The sequence below is a fragment of the Gekko japonicus genome, unplaced genomic scaffold (genome assembly GCF_001447785.1).
Source record: "Gekko japonicus isolate JY-2015 unplaced genomic scaffold, Gekko_japonicus_V1.1 scaffold1322, whole genome shotgun sequence".
Lineage (NCBI taxonomy): Eukaryota > Metazoa > Chordata > Lepidosauria > Squamata > Gekkonidae > Gekko > Gekko japonicus.
Window position 1 is genome coordinate 176,057 of NW_015172044.1, and position 22,760 is coordinate 198,816.

At 46.1% G+C, this 22,760-nt stretch overlaps 1 protein-coding gene across 1 annotated transcript in view; it reads right to left on the bottom strand.

Moving 5' to 3' along the window:
* The window catches only part of SIGIRR (single immunoglobulin and toll-interleukin 1 receptor (TIR) domain), a 49,716-nt gene that overhangs the window by 24,009 nt on the left and 2,947 nt on the right, over positions 1-22,760 (bottom strand). Inside the window, exons 3-5 of the mRNA XM_015420703.1 lie at positions 8,184-8,510; positions 2,408-2,585; positions 49-179 (exon numbers count right to left, since the gene is read on the bottom strand). Of these exons, the coding sequence (XP_015276189.1) occupies positions 49-179; positions 2,408-2,585; positions 8,184-8,190 (316 nt within the window). The 5' untranslated portion in view covers positions 8,191-8,510. The remainder of the gene's footprint in view (positions 1-48; positions 180-2,407; positions 2,586-8,183; positions 8,511-22,760) is intronic.

Below are 22,760 nucleotides of genomic sequence, written 5' to 3' on the forward strand. Positions count from 1 at the left end.
GTCCTTCAAGAAAGAACCAGTCCCATTTGCAATATAATGAAACAATACCTGATTTTTGCAGTGTGAAAACCGCTGTGCTGTTTCTAACCACGCAGGCAAAAACGCCGCAATTCTCATCAGTAGTCACATTCACATCCAAAATGCTGGAAATAAAGATCTCTGTTGCATTGTCACTGAACCTGACGAATCAAAAAGATTTGAGTTTATATTATTTAAAAGAAAAAGATTGGAAAAAACACCACGGAATTCCTGCTAAGAGCTTGACTGAAGAGCGGGTTAGTGGAGCTCTGCCCTGTGTCTCTTTATGAAACACTGAATTTTGAACATGGATGGGCCATGAGCACCATCATTATTCAACGCTCTATATATATTATTCAACGCTCTAGGAATACAGTCATTATTATAGCATGAAGGTATTGTATGATAGAAAATTGACTGCTCAGTCTCTATTCTGCAAACGTTCACCTTATTTGGGACTTTCCTGAATTATTTTTCTATGAATGGGCTGGGATTGCTCAGTACTTGCTGTAGATCCAAATGTCTTCTTTCAAATAAGCATTTCCACTGTGTAGTTGCAACAGAGAATTCCTTATTGCTAAAAATGTAAATCTTTGCTGATGGGAAAGTATTATTCCTCCCAACCAGCATTTCCATCCCATTATTTAATATTAAATGATGTATGGAACTTTGCATGAGTTCATGGCCACCTATTGGTAGATGATCATGACATTCCTGGTGATCACCTCTCTCATATATATATATATATACACACACATATATACACACATATATATATATATATACACACACACATATATACATACATACAGGGGTCATTTCCTGCTGGAGCGCACAGGAGCAGAGCTCTGACAGTAAGGACCCCGGGGGCGGGCACATGCAACAAGCCCCACCCCCTGCTCCCAGTAGCCCTCAGTCGGGCCACGAGGAGCAAGAAGCAATCAGGTAAGTTGCAGAGCCCCCCGTCCTGCCTTCAGGTACAAGCTCTCCCTCCTCTGTGAGGGCAGATCTGCGCGTTCCCCCCCCCCCATTGCTAGCAATCCAAAACAGTCCAGTGGCACCTTTAAGACCAAGTTTTATTCAGGTACAAGCTCTTGCTCCTCTGTGAGGACAGATCTGCACGTTCCACCTCCCCCCCATAGCTAGCAATCCAAAACAGTCCAGTGGAGTCTGAGCAGTGGATGTTGCCTTCTGACACACTTCTGGTGATATATATAAATTTAAACTAAACTTCTTTATGGAAACAGTGCTCCTCTCAGGGCCGACTAATCCATTACGGACAATAGGCACAGTGCCTAGGGCCCACAATACTTTTAGGAGCCCATGAAAATGTTTTAATTTCTTTTAAAATCAGAAGAAAAAATAACTTTTAGGGTCAAAAAAAATTTTTTTTTCTCAGCAAAGAATGAAATTTTTGTACCTATGAAAACCTATTAAATTTTGCATAAAGCAGAAAAAATAAAATGTTTAAGTATTTAAAGTATTTAAAGTTATATCAAAAATAATTTTAATATTGATATTATTATGGTTGGAAGGGCCCACAAAGGCAAAAGTGCCAAAAGTCATAATGTGGCCCTGGCTCCTCTGCTGTGAAACTAACATGGTGGAATATTCATGTTTCAGAAGTGCACAAACTATCAAGGTTATTCCCTGCCACCATCACAGCAACATCTCACTGAGACCCACCTTTTCTTCTTTGCACACTCTTGTTCTCCAGCACTGAAGCTGAATAGTCTTTTTAAAAAATATAGTACTCATATTTTAGGGAGCTGCGGTGGCTCAAGTGGTTAAGACACTGAACTGCAGGCTGTGGAAGGTCAGTAGTTCAGCAGTTCAAGACCCGGGTGCTGCAAGACGGGGTGAGCTCCCGTCTCTAGTTCCAGCTCCTGCCAACCTAGCAGTTCGAAAGCAAGACATTGCAAGTAGATAAATAGGTACCGCTTCGGTGGGAAGGTAACAGCATTCCGTGCGCCTTGGTGTTTAGTCATGCCGGCCACATGACCACGGAAACGTCTTTGGACAGCGCTGGCTCTTCGGCTTTGAAATGGAGATGAGCACCGCAACCCTGGAGTCGGATTCGACTGGCTTTCGAGCAAGGGAACCTTTACCTTTACTCATATTTTCCACTCCCCAAAGTTAACCTTGCTATTCTTACCAATTGGTTATATCTGGATGATATACAGACACTGCACAATTGCCCCTTATTCCACAAAGGCTAATTGCTTGTACAAGTCTGTTTTTGAAAAATGGCTCTTGATTTTAACCCAGGAAAAACATTCAGTTTGCAAAGACTTCTTGACAGTCTCCCCCCCCCCCTATTGCCTTCCTTTTACACATCCTGTTCATCCGTTGTCTCCATTTTACACAAACTTCATAAAAGCTTTTTTACCATTGAGTGGTAGCACCATCTAACCGCAGGTCATCTTTCATCCAGTGGAGGACAAGGTCACAGTGCTGGCTAAAGGGCAGCTGCACGGTGCAGTTCAATGGTAACTGGCTTCCTAGAGCGCACTCCAAAGTCACATTGTTAGAGGGGTAGAGGAATTTGGGTAGCACGCTGCAAAGATCTGTTAGAAAGGCAAAAGAACAGCACATCACCGGAGAGATTTTGAATAAGGGTACCAGCTTGCACCCTGCAAATCCTATGCCTAATATTTAACCCTGTCAAAAAGAAAAGAAGTGACCTTGCATCTAGGCATGATTATTCCTATTCTGATACAGTATACGGCTGATGAAACCCGACTACTTTCCCCTCTGTTTTGAAAGCTAATAGATTCAACCATCTGTATTTATATATATATCCTCTCCCCCCCCCCCTTGATTCAGCACCTTTAATTTGACTCAAGAAGCCTCAGTGTGGGCTGTAGTGAAAAGTCACAGTGACCATCCCTGGGAAGCATAAAAAGTGCCACTATAAAGAGGTGTTCAGAATAAAAGGGGAATACAAAGCTGTATTATATGTAGCTGAGATCTGGCAGTGACCATTTTTGTTTCTAGAGACCGACTGTCCTCTGGATTCCTGTTCAGAGTCCAGGATGATGTTCTTTCCCCTCCACCTCCCACGATGCCAGTTCATCCATCCATGCAACTTAGCCTAGCCTTTTATAAGCTTGCAGAAGCCTTTCCTTTAAAGGAAAAGGGGGTGCGGCTTGTATCCCTTTGTGAAAAATACCTGCTGTTCAGATAGAGAGGTAGACCGAGGGTCTTACAGTGCAGTGTAGGCCATGTTGTGTTCACCACTAAAGTATGCTTTAAATCAGCATTCCTTTCTGTTCTACCAGAGCCTCTTTCTCTTAGCCAGAAATCCATCTAAATAATTTCTTACCCTGCCATTCCTCCAAGGATTTTTTAGCAACATTCAACATTTCCATAGAACATTCTCCCTTGTCACCATCATGGATGACCTCCGGAGATATCTGGATCAAGGCGGATTGGCGGTGCTGCTGTTGTTGGACCTATTGGCAGCATTCAATACAGTTGACTATCAGCTACTGGTCCACCACCTCGCCGACACTTGGGTCGAAAGGATTTGCCTTCCAGTGGCTTATCTCCTTTCTCCAGGGTCGGGAACAAAGGGTGGCTGTAGGGGAACAGTTGTCCCGAAGGCGCCCCCTGGACTGTGGTGCGCCCAAGGGGCGGTGCTTTCCCTGATGTTATTCAACATCTACATGCACCCCTTTGCCCAGATTGCCCGGAGGCATGGGCTGGGAGGTCACCAGGATGCGGATGACACCCAGCTCTATCTGATGTTGGGCGGCCAGTCTGACTCCAGACTGGAAGATCTGGACCGAACATTACAAGCCATAGCTGGATGGCTTATACCAGGGGTGGCCAACCTGCAGCTCGGGAGCTGCATGCAGCTATTTCACACACATTGTGTGGCTCCTGGCAGGGCAGCTGGGGAAGTGAAGGGGAGGCATGCCTCCCTGATCAGTCTCCCCTTCCACAGCCAGTGTTCCCCTCCCTGGGTAGGCCTGAGGTGGGGGGGGAGCAGAAAAACATCTGATGTTTATTTTATGTGACTCTTACATTAAGCAAGCTTGGCCACCCCTGGCTTAGAATGAGCCAATTGAAAGTGAATCCAACGAAGGAGGAAATCCTGTGCTTGAGCCGGAGCGGTCCAGGGTTAGGGATCCCGCTCCCGACCTTCGATGGGGCTCTGTTGGTGCCAGAGCCGGAGGTTAGGAGTTTGCGAGTGCTCCTATATGCCTCCTTGTCAATGGAGGCCCAGGCAGCAACCACTGCCAAGATGGCCTTTTACCATCTTCAGCTGATTAGGCAGTTGGTTCCCTTCCTCAAACACAATGACCTGGCAACAGTGATCCACACAATGGTCACCTCGAGACTGGACTACTATAATGCTCTCTACATGGGGCTGCCCTTGGTGCAAATCTGGAAGCTACAGCTGGTGCAAAATGCTGCAGCCAGGCTCTTGATGGGTTTCCCCATGCGGGAACCCATCTAACCTGTGGCTAAAAGCATTGCACTGGCTACCGATAACATACCGAATTCGCTTCAAATTACTGCTTCTCACCTTTTAAAGCCCTATATGGTCAGGGACCTGCAAACCTGAGGGACCGCCTTTCTCCACATGTTCCCCAGAGGGCACTGCATTCAGGGTCTCAAAATCATCTGACCCTCCCCGGCCCTAAAGACACCAGTCTGGCCTCAACCAGTGCCAGGGCCTTCTCGGTGGCAGCTCCATACTGGTGGAACGAGCTCCCAGAAGACATCAGGGCCCTGCGGGACCTTTTACAGTTCCACAGGGCCTTCAAGATGGAGCTCTTCCACCAGGCTTTTAATTAGAAGCCACACTTAACAACTGTTGGGCCTAGGGTTGCCCCTGCCCCCGGCGTGGTAGCGTCACTTCCGAGTGACGTGGATGTCGGGGTGGGGTTCCCCCCGGGGGCCCGATCCACCGGCGGCAGGGAACGGGCCTCTGGGGCGGGGGTTTCCCCGCCCCCCGGGGGGACTTGGCAAGCCTAGCTGGGTCGACCCCCTGAATTTATTACCAGCAGTTTAAGTTGCCAGCAAAATTGGATGGAATAAGCTGAATTACAACTATGTTCATTCCCTGATGACTACTCCTAACATCTTCTGTTGCGTCCGCTATTGCAATTGCACTACTATTAAGATTAGCTCTAGCACCTCAGCACTTTAGAATGGCTCTAATTGTCATGATTAACGGTGATTTTAATTTTGTGTTGTTTTATGTTTTTAAAATTTTATGTAAGCCGCCCTGAGCCTGCTTCGGCAGGGGAGGGCAGGATATAAGACAAAGGAATAAATAAATAAATAAGTAAAATTTCATCCTCACAAACACCCTGTAAGGAAGGTTAGGCGGAAAGTATGCAAATAGCTGCATGGAGCTGCGGTGGCTCAAGTGGTTAAGATGCTGAACTGCAGGCTGTGGAAGGTCAGTAGTTCAGCAGTTCGAGACCCGAGTGCCGCATGACGGAATGAGCTCCCATCTCTAGTTCCGGCTCCTGCCAATCTAGCAGTTCGAAAGCAAGAAATTGCAAGTAGATAAATAGGGACCACTTCGGTGGGAAGGGAACAGCGTTCCATGTGCCTCGGTGTTTAGTCATGCCGGCCACATGACCACGGAAACGTCTTCGGACAGCGCTGGCTCTTCGGCTTGGAAAAGGAGATGAGCACCGCAACCCTAGAGTCGGACTCGCCTGGCTTTTGAGCAAGGGAACCCTTTACCTTTACTTTTATGCAAATAGCCAACAAGTTTCATGGCAGAATGGGAATTTGCACCTGGGTCTCCCGGATCCTAGTTCGATACTCTCACTGTTACCCACGACTTCAATCAGCTCACAGTTTTTGAAAATGTGAACTCTACAAGGTATGTATTGGTAGGGCCTCCCCAACGTCTCTGTGGGACCCACATCCAATCTTTAGCTGAGCCAGGACAACATTCAGAATCTTTAAAAAAGCATCTTAGCAAAACAAAGGTGGGGTTTTTTTTTAAAGGAATCTCACAATGGACTGCCTCAGACCACTTTAGGCTGATTCATGTTGCTAACACTATAATAAAATGTTCGTTCACGATTTACAATCTCACAGTTTGTAGTTTAAATGTGCCATATAAGATAATAAAGTAGAAGGGACAGCATACTTATCTGTTCCCAACTGCTACATTATACTCCAGTTTGGTGTCGTGGTTAAGTGGACTCTAATCTGGGAGAACCGGGTTTGATTCCCCACTCCTCCACTTGCACCTGGCTGGATGACCTTGGGCAAGCCGTAGTTCTGATAAGAGCTGTTCTTGAAAAAGAGCAGTTTCTGTCAGAGCTCTCTCAGCCCCACCTACCTCACAGGGTGTCTGTTGTGGGGAGGGGAAGGGAAAGGAGTTTGTAAGCCGCTCTGAGACACCTTTGGGTAGTGAAGGGTAGTGAGCCACTCTGAGATGCCGAGTGAAGGGCGGGGTATAAATCCAATCTCTTCTCTTCTCTAATACCAAATTGAAAATAAAAGATATTTTCTCCGGTTTCGCTCTTGTCTATTCTATTTATTTCACTTTTTAAAATCTGACAGCTCACAGCTACTGTTAAACGTTACCGCAAGTAATTTATAAAGTTATAAGGAGCAGCATATTTAAAAAACAAAACCCAGAACAACATGCACAGTAAATATCAAGCACAGCTATTCTGAATCATGTATTTACATGGAGCAGGGGGGATAATAGTTATTTGCATTCTTTTCAGCCCCCTCAAGACACCTTTTCTCACATTTCAAGCCCCACCACTCATCGTTACTAGTTAGCAGGGGTCATTTAGTAGAAAAAGAGGTGCAGGAGCTCATTAGCACAACTCATTAGCATAACTTATTTGCATATGCCACACCCCCTGACATTACCAGAAGTGTGTCAGGAGGCAACACCCACTGCTCAGGCTCCACTGGGCTGTTTTGGATTGCTAGCTATTGGGGGGGGGGGGAATGTGCAGATCTGCCCTCGCAGAGGAGGGAGAGCTTGCACCTGAAGGCAGGCCGGGGAAGGGGGCTCTGCAACTTACCTGTCTGTTTCTTGCTCCTCGTGGCCTGACTGAGGGCTGCTGGGAGCAGGGGGCGGGGCTTGTTGCATGTGCCCGCCCCCTGAGCTCCTTACTGCCGGAGCTCTGCTCCTGTGCACTCCCACAGGAAATGACCCCTGCTAGTTAGTAAACTCTGAAGCCTTCTTTTGCGCCTAAGTTGTGCCTCCACAGGAGAATCTAGTGTGCGCGGGGGGGGGGGGTCAATTTGCACTGAATTGTATCGATTTGACTTCATCCTGCTCTTACAACTGTATTTGCTGTTCTTTCGCATGATATTAGGGGATCGGATTCAAACCAAATTAGCAGTTTTGGCCAGTTTCCTCCCTTCCTGCTGCCGAGCCCTCTCATAGCACTCCTCAAGGTCCCCTGTTCCCCCAGGAAGAGCATTCTGTAGAGATCAGTGGGCTGCAGTGGGAGAAGGGATGTGGGGAAGTTCCATTCTGTCATTGTGAAATTTAATCAGGACTAAGCCCAACATGTGCAACGGGAACAGACACACACAGAGAACTAAACGTCTACCATTCTCTCATAGGCAGATGGACATCTACTTCCACAATTTGCTCACTGCAGCAAAGAAAGGGTGGAATTTGTATGTTACAGCAGACAGTACGGAAAAATAAAAGTGACGTGATGTCATTGCACGGCTAGTTTCTCCAGCCCCAAATGTGGCAGCCAATGAAACACAGTGGTGGCAGAAAAATCACAAAGCACAATGACATCATGTTGCACATTTTACCTTGCTGAACCTTCCCAGGTCAGATAGGAGGAAGTAGTGCAAAAATCAGTTTCTGGCGACAGCCACACAACAACTGTACTAAACAGTTTTGGCTGTAGACACAACCTTACCAAATACTGGAAGAGCAGCGTCTGAACCATACAACTGGATGAACTAGCTCAGATAACCAAGACCCATAATTTTTTGGAGCATGTGAATTGATATTTTACAGAAAGAAAAAAAACCTTCTCTTCATGTTTAGATATTTCATGACTTTCGTTGTCTGACTACTAAGCCAGACCAGTAGGGAAAGGACCTATCTAGAAACACTTGTATCAGAGGAGGGAAAAGTGCAAGGTTTTTGCTTCAGAATTAAAATGGCAGTTAACTCCCCCACTTCTTTTACCCACCTGCCATGACCAGTCGAATAGTGAAGGAGGCGTTTCTCTGTTCATTCAAGTAGAGTGTGCAGGTGTGATTGCCTGAATCCTCAGCCTCTGGGTGCTTAAAGGAGAGATAGGGTGTTGTGTTGTGCAGCGTGCTGTGTAGGCGTCCTGAAGCACTGAGGTTAAGTGGTTGACAGTCTTTGCTCCAATCAACATTAAAGGCTGAGGTAGTTTGAAGTATTTTGAGACTCTGCTTATCCAGCGGGCAAAACAAATTATTAACCACCTCTTGCTGGGTCCACACAATGTAATCGTAAAAGCGATCTGGGTCCACACAGGATATATCAAAGGCTGAAGAGAGCAACAGAGAAATAAGTTAGAGGTTAAGCACAACAGTTAGACTGCAACTACTCCCATCACTCATGATCAAGCTCACACTTCCACAGGGAGCAGGGCAGAATCATCCTCCATGCGGTCCATACTCAAATAGGTCACAGGCCTGATGTCAGGTAGCCCTGTCATAGTTCTGAAATGTGGAGGGGTACCTCCCTCTCATTCTCAGCTCTATCCTGCTCAGCTACTGTGTGCTATCTTATGCCTGACCTTGTAGATGTTCCAGCTGCCGTTTCTACGGCTGGGAAAGTTAACGGCTTTTCTGCTATGCCCGCTTGCTTTGCCACGCACACGAATTATATCCATTGGCTCATGCTTACAGGGGGAATGTTTGATTTCATTATAAGTCAGAGGCCCTAGTACTGACGGCCATTCCTGACACAAGCTGTACACGTGTTCTTTAGTACTGGATCCACTAATAAACAGTTATCTTCTTATGAAGCCCTGTGTGGTGTGACCTGCCTAAGGAGCCTGACAAAGGAGCTGAGTCTATTCCAGATCTGTATTACAGAAGTCATCAAGCAGAAAGAAAACGGAGAAAGCGATTGTCTCATAGATTTACAAAATATACAAGACTTTCAAAATGTATTACTGCAGTTGTATGGATGGATAACTAGGGAAAGCACAGGTTAATTCAATCAGTTCTTGAGCAAGTCAAGAAATGAGCCAGCATATCTAGGTTGTAAGGAGTGAATTAACCCTGGAGACACATTTCCACGACTCTCCTCCCAACACAGATCACAAACACAGACTCAGGAGAGGCAAACAGCTGAAGCAAGCTGTATAGAAAAAGGAGACTGACCAATGTTCTCAAACAGGCAATCAAATATAACCAGTATTATAAAAAGCTGCAATTTCACTATTTTATATCCACTGATAATTGTGACATCATTTGTATATCAGGAGGCTTTCCTGAGACAAAATGGTAAAAACACCATTGTTGGCATGTGATGAACAGCAGATGCAGTGGCCATAAATATGCTGTTCTATAAAAGTCAATGCCACTATTGACAGAATATCAGTGGTAATAAAGTGTGTTCATGGTATATATGTCACTGTTCTCCAGCAGTGATGGATCATGGTAACACGGGCATGTGTCCAATTGTCCAAAGACTCTGCAGAGTGGAACTAAGTTGCTTCCCCGTACTACTGAAGCCCACAGAGTCCCCCCTCCCAATAATTCTAGTGGACCCTCAGGAGTAGCGTAGGAGGTAAAATGGGAATCTGTTGTGGAAGCAGAAATTGGCAGAATTAGCAGCTCTTCCATTAGAAGAACTGCATGGTTAGATATAGCACTGTCTCACAATCAAAGTGCAGGCTGTGGAAGGTCAGTAGTTCAGCAGTTCAAGACCCGGGGGCCGCAAGACAGGGTGAGCTCCCGTCTCTAGTTCCAGCTCCTGCCAACCTAGCAGTTTGAAAGCAAGAAATTGCAAGTAGATAAATAGGGACCACTTCGGTGGGAAGGTAAAAGCATTCCGTGCGCCTTGGTGTTTAGTCATGCCGGCCACATGACCACGGAAACGTCTTCGGACAGCGCTGGCTCTTCGGCTTTGAAACGGAGATGAGCACCGCAACCCTAGAGTCGGACTCGACTGGCTTTCGAGCAAGGGAACCTTTACCTTTACTTTGCCTTTAAAAAAAAAGAGTTTGACATCATTTATATAACAGCACTGTCGCTATTATTGACAGAGCTATACATATGAAACTCAGCAGGTGATAACAAAATGGATGGCCGATGAGCACAAACCAGTTCCTCATAACACCTGTCTGTTGCTACAAGGATGCTCCTACTATGTACTTCCTGCATGGTTTAACATCTCATGTTTAAATGCTTATGCTTTGTTTCAGCTCTGCTACAGATTTCTCCTTGTTTTCACTATGTAATCTGCCTTGGCACTCAATGAGAAAGGTGAACTATAAAGAGTACAAATAAATTTTAAAAGGTACCCTTAGGTTACACATTTGGGATCGTGTGGCATGTAGCCTTTCAGTGATTGTTTGCACTGTCCTAATCAGGGATATTACACAAGAAATCACCTATAGAGTAGTCCTGCCACATGATTTCATTTCATGCTCTCCCTCTTAGCAAACATGAATTAAAAAAACAAACCAATGTACTTCATCATACTTGAGGGAGGGGCTGTGGCTCAATCGTACAGCATCTGTTTTGCTTCAACAAGGTTCCAGGTTCCATACCCAGCATCTCCAGTTAGAAAGATTAGGTAGAAGGTGATGTGAAAGACCTCTTCCTGAGACTCCAGAGAGCTGCTGCTGCTAGTCAGAATGTATAGTACCAATCTTGTTCAAACTCCAAGGACCACTGCTGGCACTGAGTTGGGTCCCCACTAGTATGTAAATATGCTGCCTATTTGCAGACTTAGAACTCTTGTACCTGGCTCCAGGAAGAGGTTACAGGAAGATGTACATTTTTCCTGCTTACACAGATAACCTGCTGAGCACACATCTATCTCTGTTTTAAAAAGAGGGCAACTTGAAGGTCAGAGCACTGCCCTCAGACATGTAATTCCCAGATAGGTAAAGGTAAAGGTAAAGGTTCCCTTGCTCGAAAGCCAGTCGAATCCGACTCTAGGGTTGCGGTGCTCATCTCCGTTTCCAAGCCGAAGAGCCAGCGCTGTCTGAAGACGTTTCCGTGGTCATGTGGCCGGCATGACTCAACACCAAAGCGCACGGAACGCTGTTACCTTCCCACCAAAATGGTCCCTATTTATCTACTTGCAATTTCTCACTTTCGAACTGCTAGGTTGGCAGGAGCTGGAACTAGAGACGGGAGCTCACTCCATCATGTGGCACCCGGGCCTCGAACTGCTGAACTACTGACCTTCCACAGTCTGCAGTTCAGCGTCTTAACCATTTGAGCCACCGCAGCTCCATAATTCCCAGATACTGGGGCATTAAGCTAAAAAATGAGGACTCTTCTCAAAGGAAATTAATTCCCACAGGTCTGTCAGGTAGCCCCGTCATAGAACTGGAATGTGGAGGGGTGCACCCACCTCTTCTTCTTCCCAGCTCTTCCCTGTCCAGCTTCTGGCTGTTATCTCTGGCCTGACCTTGTTGTCTTTCTCCAGCTGCAAATTAACTTGCCTGGGAAACTTAACGGTTTGGGCGCTTAGCTGCTTGCCTGCTTCTGCTACCCACACGTGTGAAATGTGCTCATTGGCTTGGGCTCATGGAGGGGGGGGAGTATGATTACACTATAAGTCAGTGGCCATCATATTACAGGTCATCCTCGCCACAAGCTGTATACTTTTCTTCTTAAGAAGCCTTGTGTGTATTGTGACCTGACCAAGGACTGCTTCTCAAATTCCCCAAAACAAAGATTTTGTGTGTGACAATACTCACTGGTACTGAGTACTGGCACCTCAGGATGGGGGCGTTCTTCTAAGCCCTGAGGGTGAAATCAGTGGAAATTGCTGCAACCTTACGTACGAGTACCAGCACTTAAGAACATACAAACAAACAAAAAACCCAGAAAAAAGCATTGCCCAAAAGAAAAGTATTCAGATAAACTTCAGTGTTGACTTATGCATTCCTACTAAATATATTTCTTCTGTTCAACAATTTCTCTTATCAGATGCAATCTGAGCTTTTTGTGATGTCGGTTTTATTGTGACAAAAGAGTGCCAGCCTCAGTGTGTGCTGGGGCCTTACAGCAGCCCCTCTCAACCACTTCTTTCACTGGGCCAGCTCTTTACCCACGCCTGTTGTGAACAGCACCATGCAAACATTAGGGCTGAGAGAAATTATCTACTCTTGAGATGCATACACTGGAGTCGTTATCACATAATAGGTCCAATCTGCGTGTGTCTTTCCCACCGGTGTCCAAGCCTTCTGACTCCGTCTTCAAAAAAGCTGTCTACATTTGCTTTCGGTTTCGTACCTCAACAATGCTAGCATACTTGTGCATGTCTGCATATGTTTATTGCCCCCTCACAGTGACTCCACTGTCATTGCACCTCCACACCATTTTAAATGAATGTTCTCCAAACAACTTTCAAACAAGCATAGAGAAAGACAGCGTCACAGCAGCACGAAACTGATTTAAACTGAGAGCCAGTTTGGTGTAGTGGTTAAGTGCGCGGACTCTAATCTGGGAGAACCATGTTTGATTCCCCACTCCTCCACTTGCACCTGGCTGGATGACCTTGGGCAAGCTACAGTTCTGATAAGAGCTGTTCTTGAAAAAGAGCCGTTTCTGTCAGAGCTCTCTCAGCCCCACCTACCTCACAGGACGTCTGTGGTGGGGAGGGGAAGGGAAAGGAGTTTGTAAGCCGCTCTGAGACTCCTTTGGGTAGTGAAGGGCGGGGTATATATCCAATCTCTTCTTCTTCTTCGAAATGCAAATGCAGATTCGACCATAAAGCACTGGCTTCAGCATAAAGTCATCATGCACGTGTATGGTCCTGGAAAAATGGGACTACAAACGTTCAAGCAAATGGATGTGTGGCAGGATGCAACTGTATACTACAACTAAGCTCCAGGGCTACAATGCATCACATAGTTATGTCCTTACGTCTCATTTATTTCAACAGGATTAGTCCATTTACTTGTAAACTATATCAAGCTTGACCCCTTTGCCCTTGTTTCTTCCTTGGCATTTTCTAGTTAGTACTCTTATGGACCAGATCATGCCAACTCTTCACGATAGGGAGTTGCATCGATTTCCTCGCAGTGGCTCACACCTTTCTAGTTAGTACTCTTGTCTTTTGCTCCAATCAACATAATTCATTCAACTTGCCTTTTGGACAGCCGTTAGTATTCCTGACAGTTTATATAATTATAGGCATTCCCTCAGTACTACAACCCCATGTTCTGTGGTCAATTCAAACATAAGTACACTCCAGACAATGGCTGAATCTGCATTTGTCTTTCCCACCGGTGTCCCAGGCTTTTGACTCCGTCTTCAAAAAAGCTGTCTACATTTGGTGTCGTTTTCACACCTCAAGAGTGCTAGCAGACTTTTGCATGTCCACATATGTTTATCGTCCTTTCGGGGTGGCTCTACTGTAATTGCGCCTCCACACTGCTTTAAAAGAATCTTCTCCAAACAACATTCAAACAAGCATAGAGAAAGACGGCGTCACAGCAGCACGAAACTACCTGAACATGCAAATACAGATTCGACCAATAGCATTAGTTCACATATGTTAAGCAACATGACTTAGGTCAAATCTGCATTTGCGTTTTTAAATTAGTTTTGTGTTGCTGTGACACCGTCTTTCTCTATGCTTGTTTGAATGTTGTTTGGATAAGTTTTTTTAAAGCAGTGGAGAGGTGCAATGACAGTGGAGTCACCTCGAAAGGACGATAAACATATGTGGACGTGCAAAAGTATGCTAGCACTGTTGAGGTGTGAAAACGACACCAAAGGTAGACAGCTTTTTTGAAGACAGAGTCAAAAGGCTGGGACACTGGTGGGAAAGACAAATGTGCCCTTTGCACAAAAGACTCACAAGCTTCCAAAAATAATGGTCCTCCTGACCCAGAGATGCAATGTAGCACCTTACTGGGTCCAGTTAAGTCCACAGGGTAAATATACTCTTCTGCAAGAGCTGTAGTAGACTGCAGATTCATTTTTAAACATATTTACTTAGAAACAAGTCCATGAAATTTCAAAATAGCTTACCTCCAACCCAATGCATTTAGGATCAGAGCCCTAGGCAAGCAATTACAAAAAGATGAGAAATGTCTTCATTATGTTAGGCGATGCAGTTGATCCAGATGGATTTTTTTTGTTTATGCAGAGACTAAAAAAGCAGGTTTCATAAAAGCCCTGACTAGCCCTGGGCAATGACAAGTAACATAAAGAGATCCCTTTCTCTCTGGACCCTAAGCATCAACCTGTTCTCTGTGTAATAATATGTACAGCAGGCAAACAACTGAACATGTGTTGCTGCGAGACTGTGGGAAACTGGTTTCACAACCTCATAAAAGGGCAAAAAGGGCCTAGAAGGGAGAATTCAATTATTTCCTCCATTATTTAACTGCCACAATAAACTTAGATTAGTAACTGTTACGTAAAATGCTTCCTTGCAAAATTCCTCAGGATCCTAGTGGTTGAACCAATATTAAAACACAGCACCAATGGCCCTGCTGACTCTTCGCTCATTGCCCCACACCAATTGTGTAACTTGAAAGGCACCCTTACTTCAAAGACACTTGCTTGCCCCAGGCCGAAGCTCAGATAGACCAACCACAAGCTGAAATCATTAAATGCTTTATATGATTCATGCCAATGTGCACTTCCCTCCTGATGAACTTAATAGTATAAAAGTAAAGCAAAACTGAGGTCCCGGTCACACGGGCCGTAAAATACGGGGGGGGGGGGGGAGCGTGGCAGTTTGGCCCGGAGCAAAATAACGCGCGGCCGCCCAATCACAGGTCCCGTCGAGGTCCCGTGGGTAGGGGCGAGGTGGCGATCACACGACGATCCTGCAGCACGGCAAAGAAGTGGCGCGGCACGATCTCACCAACGGCATGCGCGATTCTGCGGAGCAACGGAACTTTCGCTTTCCTCTTCCTGCGCATGCGCCATTGGGTGCTTGTGCGCATCCTGTGGAGACTTGGGGGGGAAACCCTGTTTGCGACGGGACATGGGCGGGCGCCGGATTCCACGGCCTACCACCGGAAACGCGATCAGCCGCCAGCCCTTGCCCTGAAGTTTCCGGAAACTAGTACCTCGGAGGTACTAGTTTTTAACTCCGCATCTTCGGCGGGAAGCCTCGGGTTCGCCATGGGAGCTCTACGCTTCCCAGACGTTGCGGTGCGATCGCACTCGGAAAATCCGCCTATCATCCGTCTCAGTAGCGTGGCTAATGCTCCGTGTGACCGCAGCCGGAGTCACGTTTCTGCTTCTAGTTATGTGCACATCGCCAAATCCCAGCCATGCTTAGCTGGGGCTACCATATTTTGAAAAGCAAAAAAGAGGACACATTTCCAGACTGATTGCTTGAAACAACTGACCTCTATGGCAAGTCACATTTTAAATATCCCCACTATTTAAGCTGCCACTGGGGACAAGAGGGCAAAACAGGCTCAGCCCCCCAACCCAAAAAGAGGACATTTTCAACAGATTTTTTTTTTAAAGCCCCAAAGAGCACAGACACTGAAAAAGAGGACGTGTCCTCTAAAAAGAGAACATCTGGTAACCCTAGCTGAGCAGAAGAGAAAGGAAACACCCCAATAACCTGTATGCAAGGATTCCCAAGGGAGTACTGACAAAATAGCAGAGATCTGTGCATCAAACTATACTTGCCAAATTATTAGGGATTTTCCAGGTGATGGATAGCTGGTAAAATAAATGAGTTACAGTTATTCTTTTCTTGTGAAATGTATACAATAACGGGTCTCTACCTCAAGATTCTTTTGAACCATGGTGCTGGAGAAGACTCTTGAGAGTCCCTGGGACTACAAGGAGATCAAATCAGTCAATCCTAAAAGAAATCAACCCTGACTGTTCCCTGGAAGGCCAGATAATGAAACTGAAGCTCAAATACTTTGGCCACCCAATGAGAAGGGAGTACTCACGGGAGAAGACCCTGATGCTGGGAAAGATTGAAGGTCAAAGAAGACGGGGACGGCAAAGGATGAGATGGTTAGACAGTGTCATAGATGCGACGAACATGAAATTGAGCCAACTTCAGAGGATGGCGGAAGACAGGAGGGCCTGGCGGGATCTGGTCCATGGGGGTCGCGAAGAGTCGGACTCGACTGTGTGACTGAACAACAACAACCTCAAGGTAGCACTTCCGTTCATGGGATCACACTTTCCCAGCACTCAAGCAATAGTATCTTGCCAATGAGAAAAGGCCATTCTTCCTACCACACACCTGCTGCAAGTGCTACGTGGAATGTGACAAGCATTAAACACATACAGAGAGATAGCTGCACACACTATCAACAATTCATTAGTGAAGTGCTTCACATTTGGGTGCAATACATATTGTTTTCCTTATTCTAGCTGAAGAAGGATTCTCTAATAGATCTTGAAGTACAGGATCTCCCCCTTTCCAGTCTGTGCCCACATCGTTTGTGAACTTTTATTTTCTAATGGCCATCATGGTTTTGCAGCATCCTACTGTGCTATTGTAGCGCTATACCATTTACTGTTAATTTTTAAGAAAGCCTCTCCATTTTCCAAGATTTACTTCAGAAAGTTTCATTCTAGATTTCCTACCTGCCTGAGCATTTTCCTCCCTGTGCTGAGCCTATGCTGGAGCATTCATCAAGCACAGTGTTAAAAAGTGAATGTCGGCATAACTATCCCTTCACCTCCCTCCATGGGAGCATGGTGTTACACCACTGACACCGTATAAAGGTTAGCATTAATCTGACATTGTTGATAGAGTCTGAGCAATCTTTGGAGACAGAGAATGTATATCAGTGCCGCACAACAAGAAGTATAATCAACTTACTCTGCAAGGATCAGGCACCCTCTTATACAAACGTATAAGTGGCATAATAAAGAATGGACTTTACTGAAGAATTAACTTATTAGTCGTTCAACCAAATCAGTATTTTCTCTTTCTCCCCTTCCTCCCATACATACACTTTGAAGCCCAGACAGCTTGTTTTCAAGGTATGGCTCACTCATACAAAAACAGTATCTATAAAATGTGGGTTAGTTTTGTCCGTTGCAACAGTGAAAACTGAACAAGGCTATTTAATGTAAAATTCAAGGATTATAATCGCATTTATCAGTCCAGCAGACAGGAACACTATTGTATTGACACACACTGCCAGTATTTTTCCCATGGCCACAGACAATGTATGTAAACCTTGTGTACCAAGGAGGGGCAAAGAGAGATAAGGTTTATCTTAACGTCCAACCAACCTATAACTTTGATGTTTGAGACATATACTGCTTTGACACTGTAGCTTGGTGTGCGTGACACACTAGGTCTTAGTCATTACAGAAGCAAGAGCCTCAAGAAACTTCAAGAAGCCTGAGTGGAAAATTACATTTCCCCAGAGGAGTAGTTTTCACTGAAGCAAACCCAGGAGGTTAGACTCAGATGATAGCAGGTCTTTTTCATTTGGGGACAATGTGCAAAGTTTGCTGCATTATTCAGCACGGATGGCCAGGCCCAGCTATTTAAAGAAACCACCTACACATCAGAAAAACTACAGCTATAAAAAATTTCAAATGTAGCACTCCACACAGTCTTGCATTTCAGGTGTTCATGGATTAAAATAACAACAGGCACTCAAAAAGACAGAAGCGTAATGTTTCTCAACCACTGAATTATGCTGGATGAACAACTGCTTATATGGACTGAATTTACACCACTGCATTCAGTAGAAGAATAATGTGGAATAGGCTTCCCAAGTCCCCCCGGGCCGGATCGGGCCCCGGGGGGAACTCCTCCCCGACGTGCGCATCACCCGGAAGTGACGCGACCACGCCAGGCACGCTGGGGGCGGGGCCACGGCCATCCAAGGGAAAACTCTATGGTTTCCCCTCGTATGGCTCTGGCCCCGCCCCCAGCGTGCCTGGTGTCATCACGTCACTTCCAGGTGACGTGCATGTGGCGTGCACATGCGAAGCGTGTGCAACAGACGCCGGCCGGGAGCCCCCGTTCCCGGCGAAAATCCACTTGGCAACCCTAATGTGGAATCACAGGATGAGGAGGGGAACTGAGAACATTTTCCTCCGTCCTCCTTTATAGCTCAGGTTTCTGATCATCACTGAATCCGAGCAGAGCGACACAGGGGGTATGTTTATTTGCCCTCCCCGTGCTGTATGGAAAATTCCTTGCTGAAACTGGTGTCTGGACATGTATACCTGATGGCATGCATGCCCCACCTCAACCCCTCCATAAAACCTTTAACTTGTCAGAGAGGCTGCCCTTTAGGGTGGATTGATTAAGATTAAAGAAAGCACTTCCCCATCGGTTTTATTCGTTCATCCCCAAAGGACTATTTAAACAGCAAAGGTGGGCAGACCATCTGCCAGTTTAAAGAATCCTGGACGGAAATTTAGCTTTGTTAGTCATTACTCATGACCAGTGTTCCCTCTAAGCTGAGTTAGTGTGAGCTAGCTCACAGGTTTTTTAGCCTCTGGCTCACACATTTTTGTCTTAGCTCAGGAAGGGATGGCTCCAGAGCAAACTAATTTATGGAGCTTTAATGCCAGTAGCTCACAAAGTAGCATTTTTGCTCACAGGGCTCCATAGCTTAGAGGGAACATTGCTCATGACATACATCCGGCCCTCCGTCAAGCTATGGCTGCTGGGAAGCAAGAGGTAAACAAGCGGCTTCTCTTCAGCTTAATGGCCACTGTGCAGGGTGGAGGGCTTACACCTGTACTCTGTGTTCAAGGTCACCATACATTTGCAATCTTCTGTCTCCCTACATTTGGGGTGTCTGCCCATTTTTGCAGTAAAGGAGACAACCAATTATTTGTGCATGATTGCGTGTCCCCTTAAGAATGGCCTCATTTTGCTATCTTATAGGATATCAGAGCATGAAGCCACCCACCTTTTCTATTAGAATCATTTAGCATCATAAGAACCAGTTTGGTGTAGTGGTTGAGTGCGTGGACTCTAATCTGGGAGAACCGGGTTTGATTCCCCACTCCTCCACTTGCACCTGCTGATGTGACCTTGGGTCAGTCACAAGCTCTGGCACAGCTGTCCTTGAAAAAGAGCAGTTTCTGTTGAGAGTTCTCTCAGCCCCACCCACCTCACAGGGTGTCTGTTGTGGGGAAGGGAAGGGAAAGGAGTTTGTAAGCCGCTCTGAGACTCCAAGTGAAGGGCAGGGTATAAATCCAATCTCTTCTTCTTCTTCTGACTTAAGAATGGGGAAGGTGAAGAAAAACATGGCCTCTCCAGAAAGCGCTCCCTTCTGCACCCACACTTCAAAAGTCTTGCAAGGAGCAATCTATAAAGTTGTACTGGAAGGATCAGTGTGTAAAGTCGTACTGGAATGGGTTCAGTAACAAAGTACATGGATCTCTTCCAGCCACACGCTTTCATCTATGCTTTCCTGCCTGCATTTTCCAAAACTGTTAATGTGTAACACATTCCAGCAACAGCAATCGAATGAGGACACGGGAGTGATATTTTGCACTGACAAGCAGGGTTTTTTAAAATTATTATTATTTGTTTTGGAAAAAGAGGTTGCCTGAACTCTCAAGAGGGAAGCTTTCAATCTGTACACTGAAAACTCGTGAACTCTTAAACATTTTTTTTAAAAAAATCGTCGAAGAGGTTTCGGAACTCTGTTCTGGCACATTTCCCCAGAAAAAAAGCCCTGCAAGAACTATTTCTTCCCATATAACTGAGAACCACAGATTATGTAAGAACATAACAGCCCTGCGAGATCAGACAAGCACTCCATCCTGTCCAGCAACCTTTTTCACATAGCAGCCAACCAGTAACCCTGAAGGCCCAACACACTGTATGGAGGCTGAGGCCTTCCTCTGCTGCCGCCTCCTAGTGCTGGTAGTCAGAGGTCTGCAAAATCCAAATATGGGGGTTCCATTTCATGGCTAGTAGCCACTGATGGACCTATTCTCCATGAATTTGCCTAACCCCTTCTATAGGGTTGCCAAATCGGGCCGGGGGGGCGGGGAACCCCCCGCTTCCGCGGCCCGATTTCCGGCGCAGGGGAATTCCGGCCCGGGGGGAACCCCGCCCCCCCAAGCTGCGTCACTGGAGGTGACGCAGCCACGTTGCCGACGTTGGGGGCGTGGCTGAGCTCGTCGGAGGGGAAAACCATATGGTTTTCCCCTCTGACGAGCTCAGCCACGCCCCCAAAGTCAGCACATCGCCCGTCACTTCCGGCGATGTGCTGCTGGCGCGCGTGCGCGCGCACGTCCGCCCGACTCCCGGACCGCGGAGACGCTCCCCCGCCGCGGGGGGAAGAAGATTTGGCAACCCTACCCTTCTAAAGTCATCCATGCTTGTGGCCATCACTACATCAGCCGGCAGTGGATTCCTTGCTGAGTAAAGAAGTATTTCCTTTTGTCCTTTCTGAATCTATTGCCCATCCACTGGGTGCCTCTAAGTTGCAGTATTATGGGAGAGGGAGAAAAACCTCCCTCTGCTTACTTCCTTCACTCCATGCATAATGTCAGAGGTCATTTCCTGCAGGAGCGCACAGGAGCGGAGCTCCGGCTATAAAGAGCCCAGGGGGTGGGCACATGCAACAAGCCCCACCCCCTGCTCCCAGCAGCCCTCAGTCAGAGCAAGAAGCAGGCAGGTAAGTTGCAGAGCCCCCCCCCCCGGTCCCCCGGTCCAAAACAGTCCAGTGGCACCTTTAAGACCAAGTTTTATTCAGGTACAAGCTCTCCCTCCTCTGCAAGGACAGAACTGCACGTTTCCCCCCCTCCCATAGCTAGCAATCCAAAACAGTCCAGTGGAGCCTAAGCGGTGGGTGTTGTCTTCTGCCACAGGGGTTGTGGTGTATACAAATAAGTTATGCTAATGAGTTGTGCTAATGAGCTCTTGTACCTCTTTTTCTATGAAATGACCCCTGCCTAATGTTATAAACCTCTATAATATTCTCCTTTCAGTTGTCTTTTTTCTAAACTGAAAGTCTTAGACTCTTTGGCTTTTCCTCACAAGAAAGGTGCTCCTCTCGATCATCTTGTCTGATTCTCGTCTGTACTTTAGTCAGCTCTGCAGTTACAAGTAGCCCACCATTACACCTGACTGAACTGAGAACATAAAGGCCAGTTCTACCGCCAGGTTCTCAGAATGACTGACTAGATGAGATTTGTGACCTTTATCCAGGATCAAGTTATAGCACACAGCAACAGAGAGAAACAACAAGAAGAGAAGCAGCAAGCTTCCTTCATGTCTGTTCATTATGGGAACAGGACATCAGATTATTGGTGCCAGATTAAGGTTTTAATGAGAGTCATCAAACTAGGAGGCTAGAGAACAGTTGGACCTCATGTTAAGCCAGTAAAGAGTTCTGTCTCTGAGCCCTCTCTGTGTTCAAGAATCTATAGTTAAATTATTTTTAAAGCTCAAGAATGTTGGGTCACCAACAGCCTTTACAATATAAAAGGCCCTATTTCCCCAAGCAATGTTTTTACAGAACTCACAACTCTCTGTTAACAAGACCTGCAGGATGTTCACCTTCCTGTCATTCCCAGGGAACAGAGCAAGGCAACGGCTTGGCATTATTTTTTTTTTATTTATTTATCACGAGGTCCAACCAACTGAGACAATTTCAAACAACTTTGGGAATGTATGCTAAACATTGCATTAGGAATTGTTATGAAAGAATAATTCATTCCTATCCCATCAAACCACATGTCCCAAACTGGGTATGGAAAGCTTTCTTCACTTAGAGAAATAAAAACGTTATACGCAGACATATGGCACAACAAACAGTCAGCAGGTGGTCCACTTGCATCAGCCATTTCCTTCTACTCTCATTCGACAGAGTTCTTTAAAACTCAAGAGAGTGGTATAATTGTGCCAATTCTGTGTGCAACTGCATATTTAATTTAGTGCATCAGTACTCAATGTATGTATGGCGCAAGCATCGCAAGTGGCACAGAGAATCAATTTTTGTGTTACATCTAAACAGGGATTATTACTGTGATAAGTGTGCTAAACGAAATAAAACAGCATTCCATTTGACTGTAACGCGCCCGAAATGAATTTTCTACTAGCAATTGTGCTTTGTTATTGACCTATGAAGAAAAAATATGTGGGTTCCGGCCATGGCAGCGCGAATGGCGGTCGCTCTCTCGGGGTGCTCCTGGAGACGATCAGCCCACACGCAGCTTGGGGGGGAATCCGCACAAGCGGAGACCCTAAGGAGCTTTAGGTAAAGGTTCCGAAACAGGGGGCGCACCGGGGAGTAGCCTCTTTACCGACCTGAAGTTTGGGAAATTGAAGCTTTCCCCTTGCCCCGCCGGCCCCGCCGCGTTGTGCCCCGAATGAGGACCTAGCAACGCCACCGGACCATCGGAGTGGTAAAGCAATGAAATAAAAACTAGAGAAGACGATCGGCTACAAACTGTGAGTTGACAATCGAAAAATAAAAAGTTTTTAAGCGCAACCCCCCCCCCCGATTGAATAAGCGCTTGAGCGGAGGGTGGAGTGCCCCCCCAATAGAAAGAGACTGTTTTAATCGAGAGAAGAGGGGGAGGGTGAAAAATTGAAAAACGGAAGTTACCTTTTGGGAGATTTTTAAAAGCGAACTAAAGGGAGTGATTCCCAAGCTGCG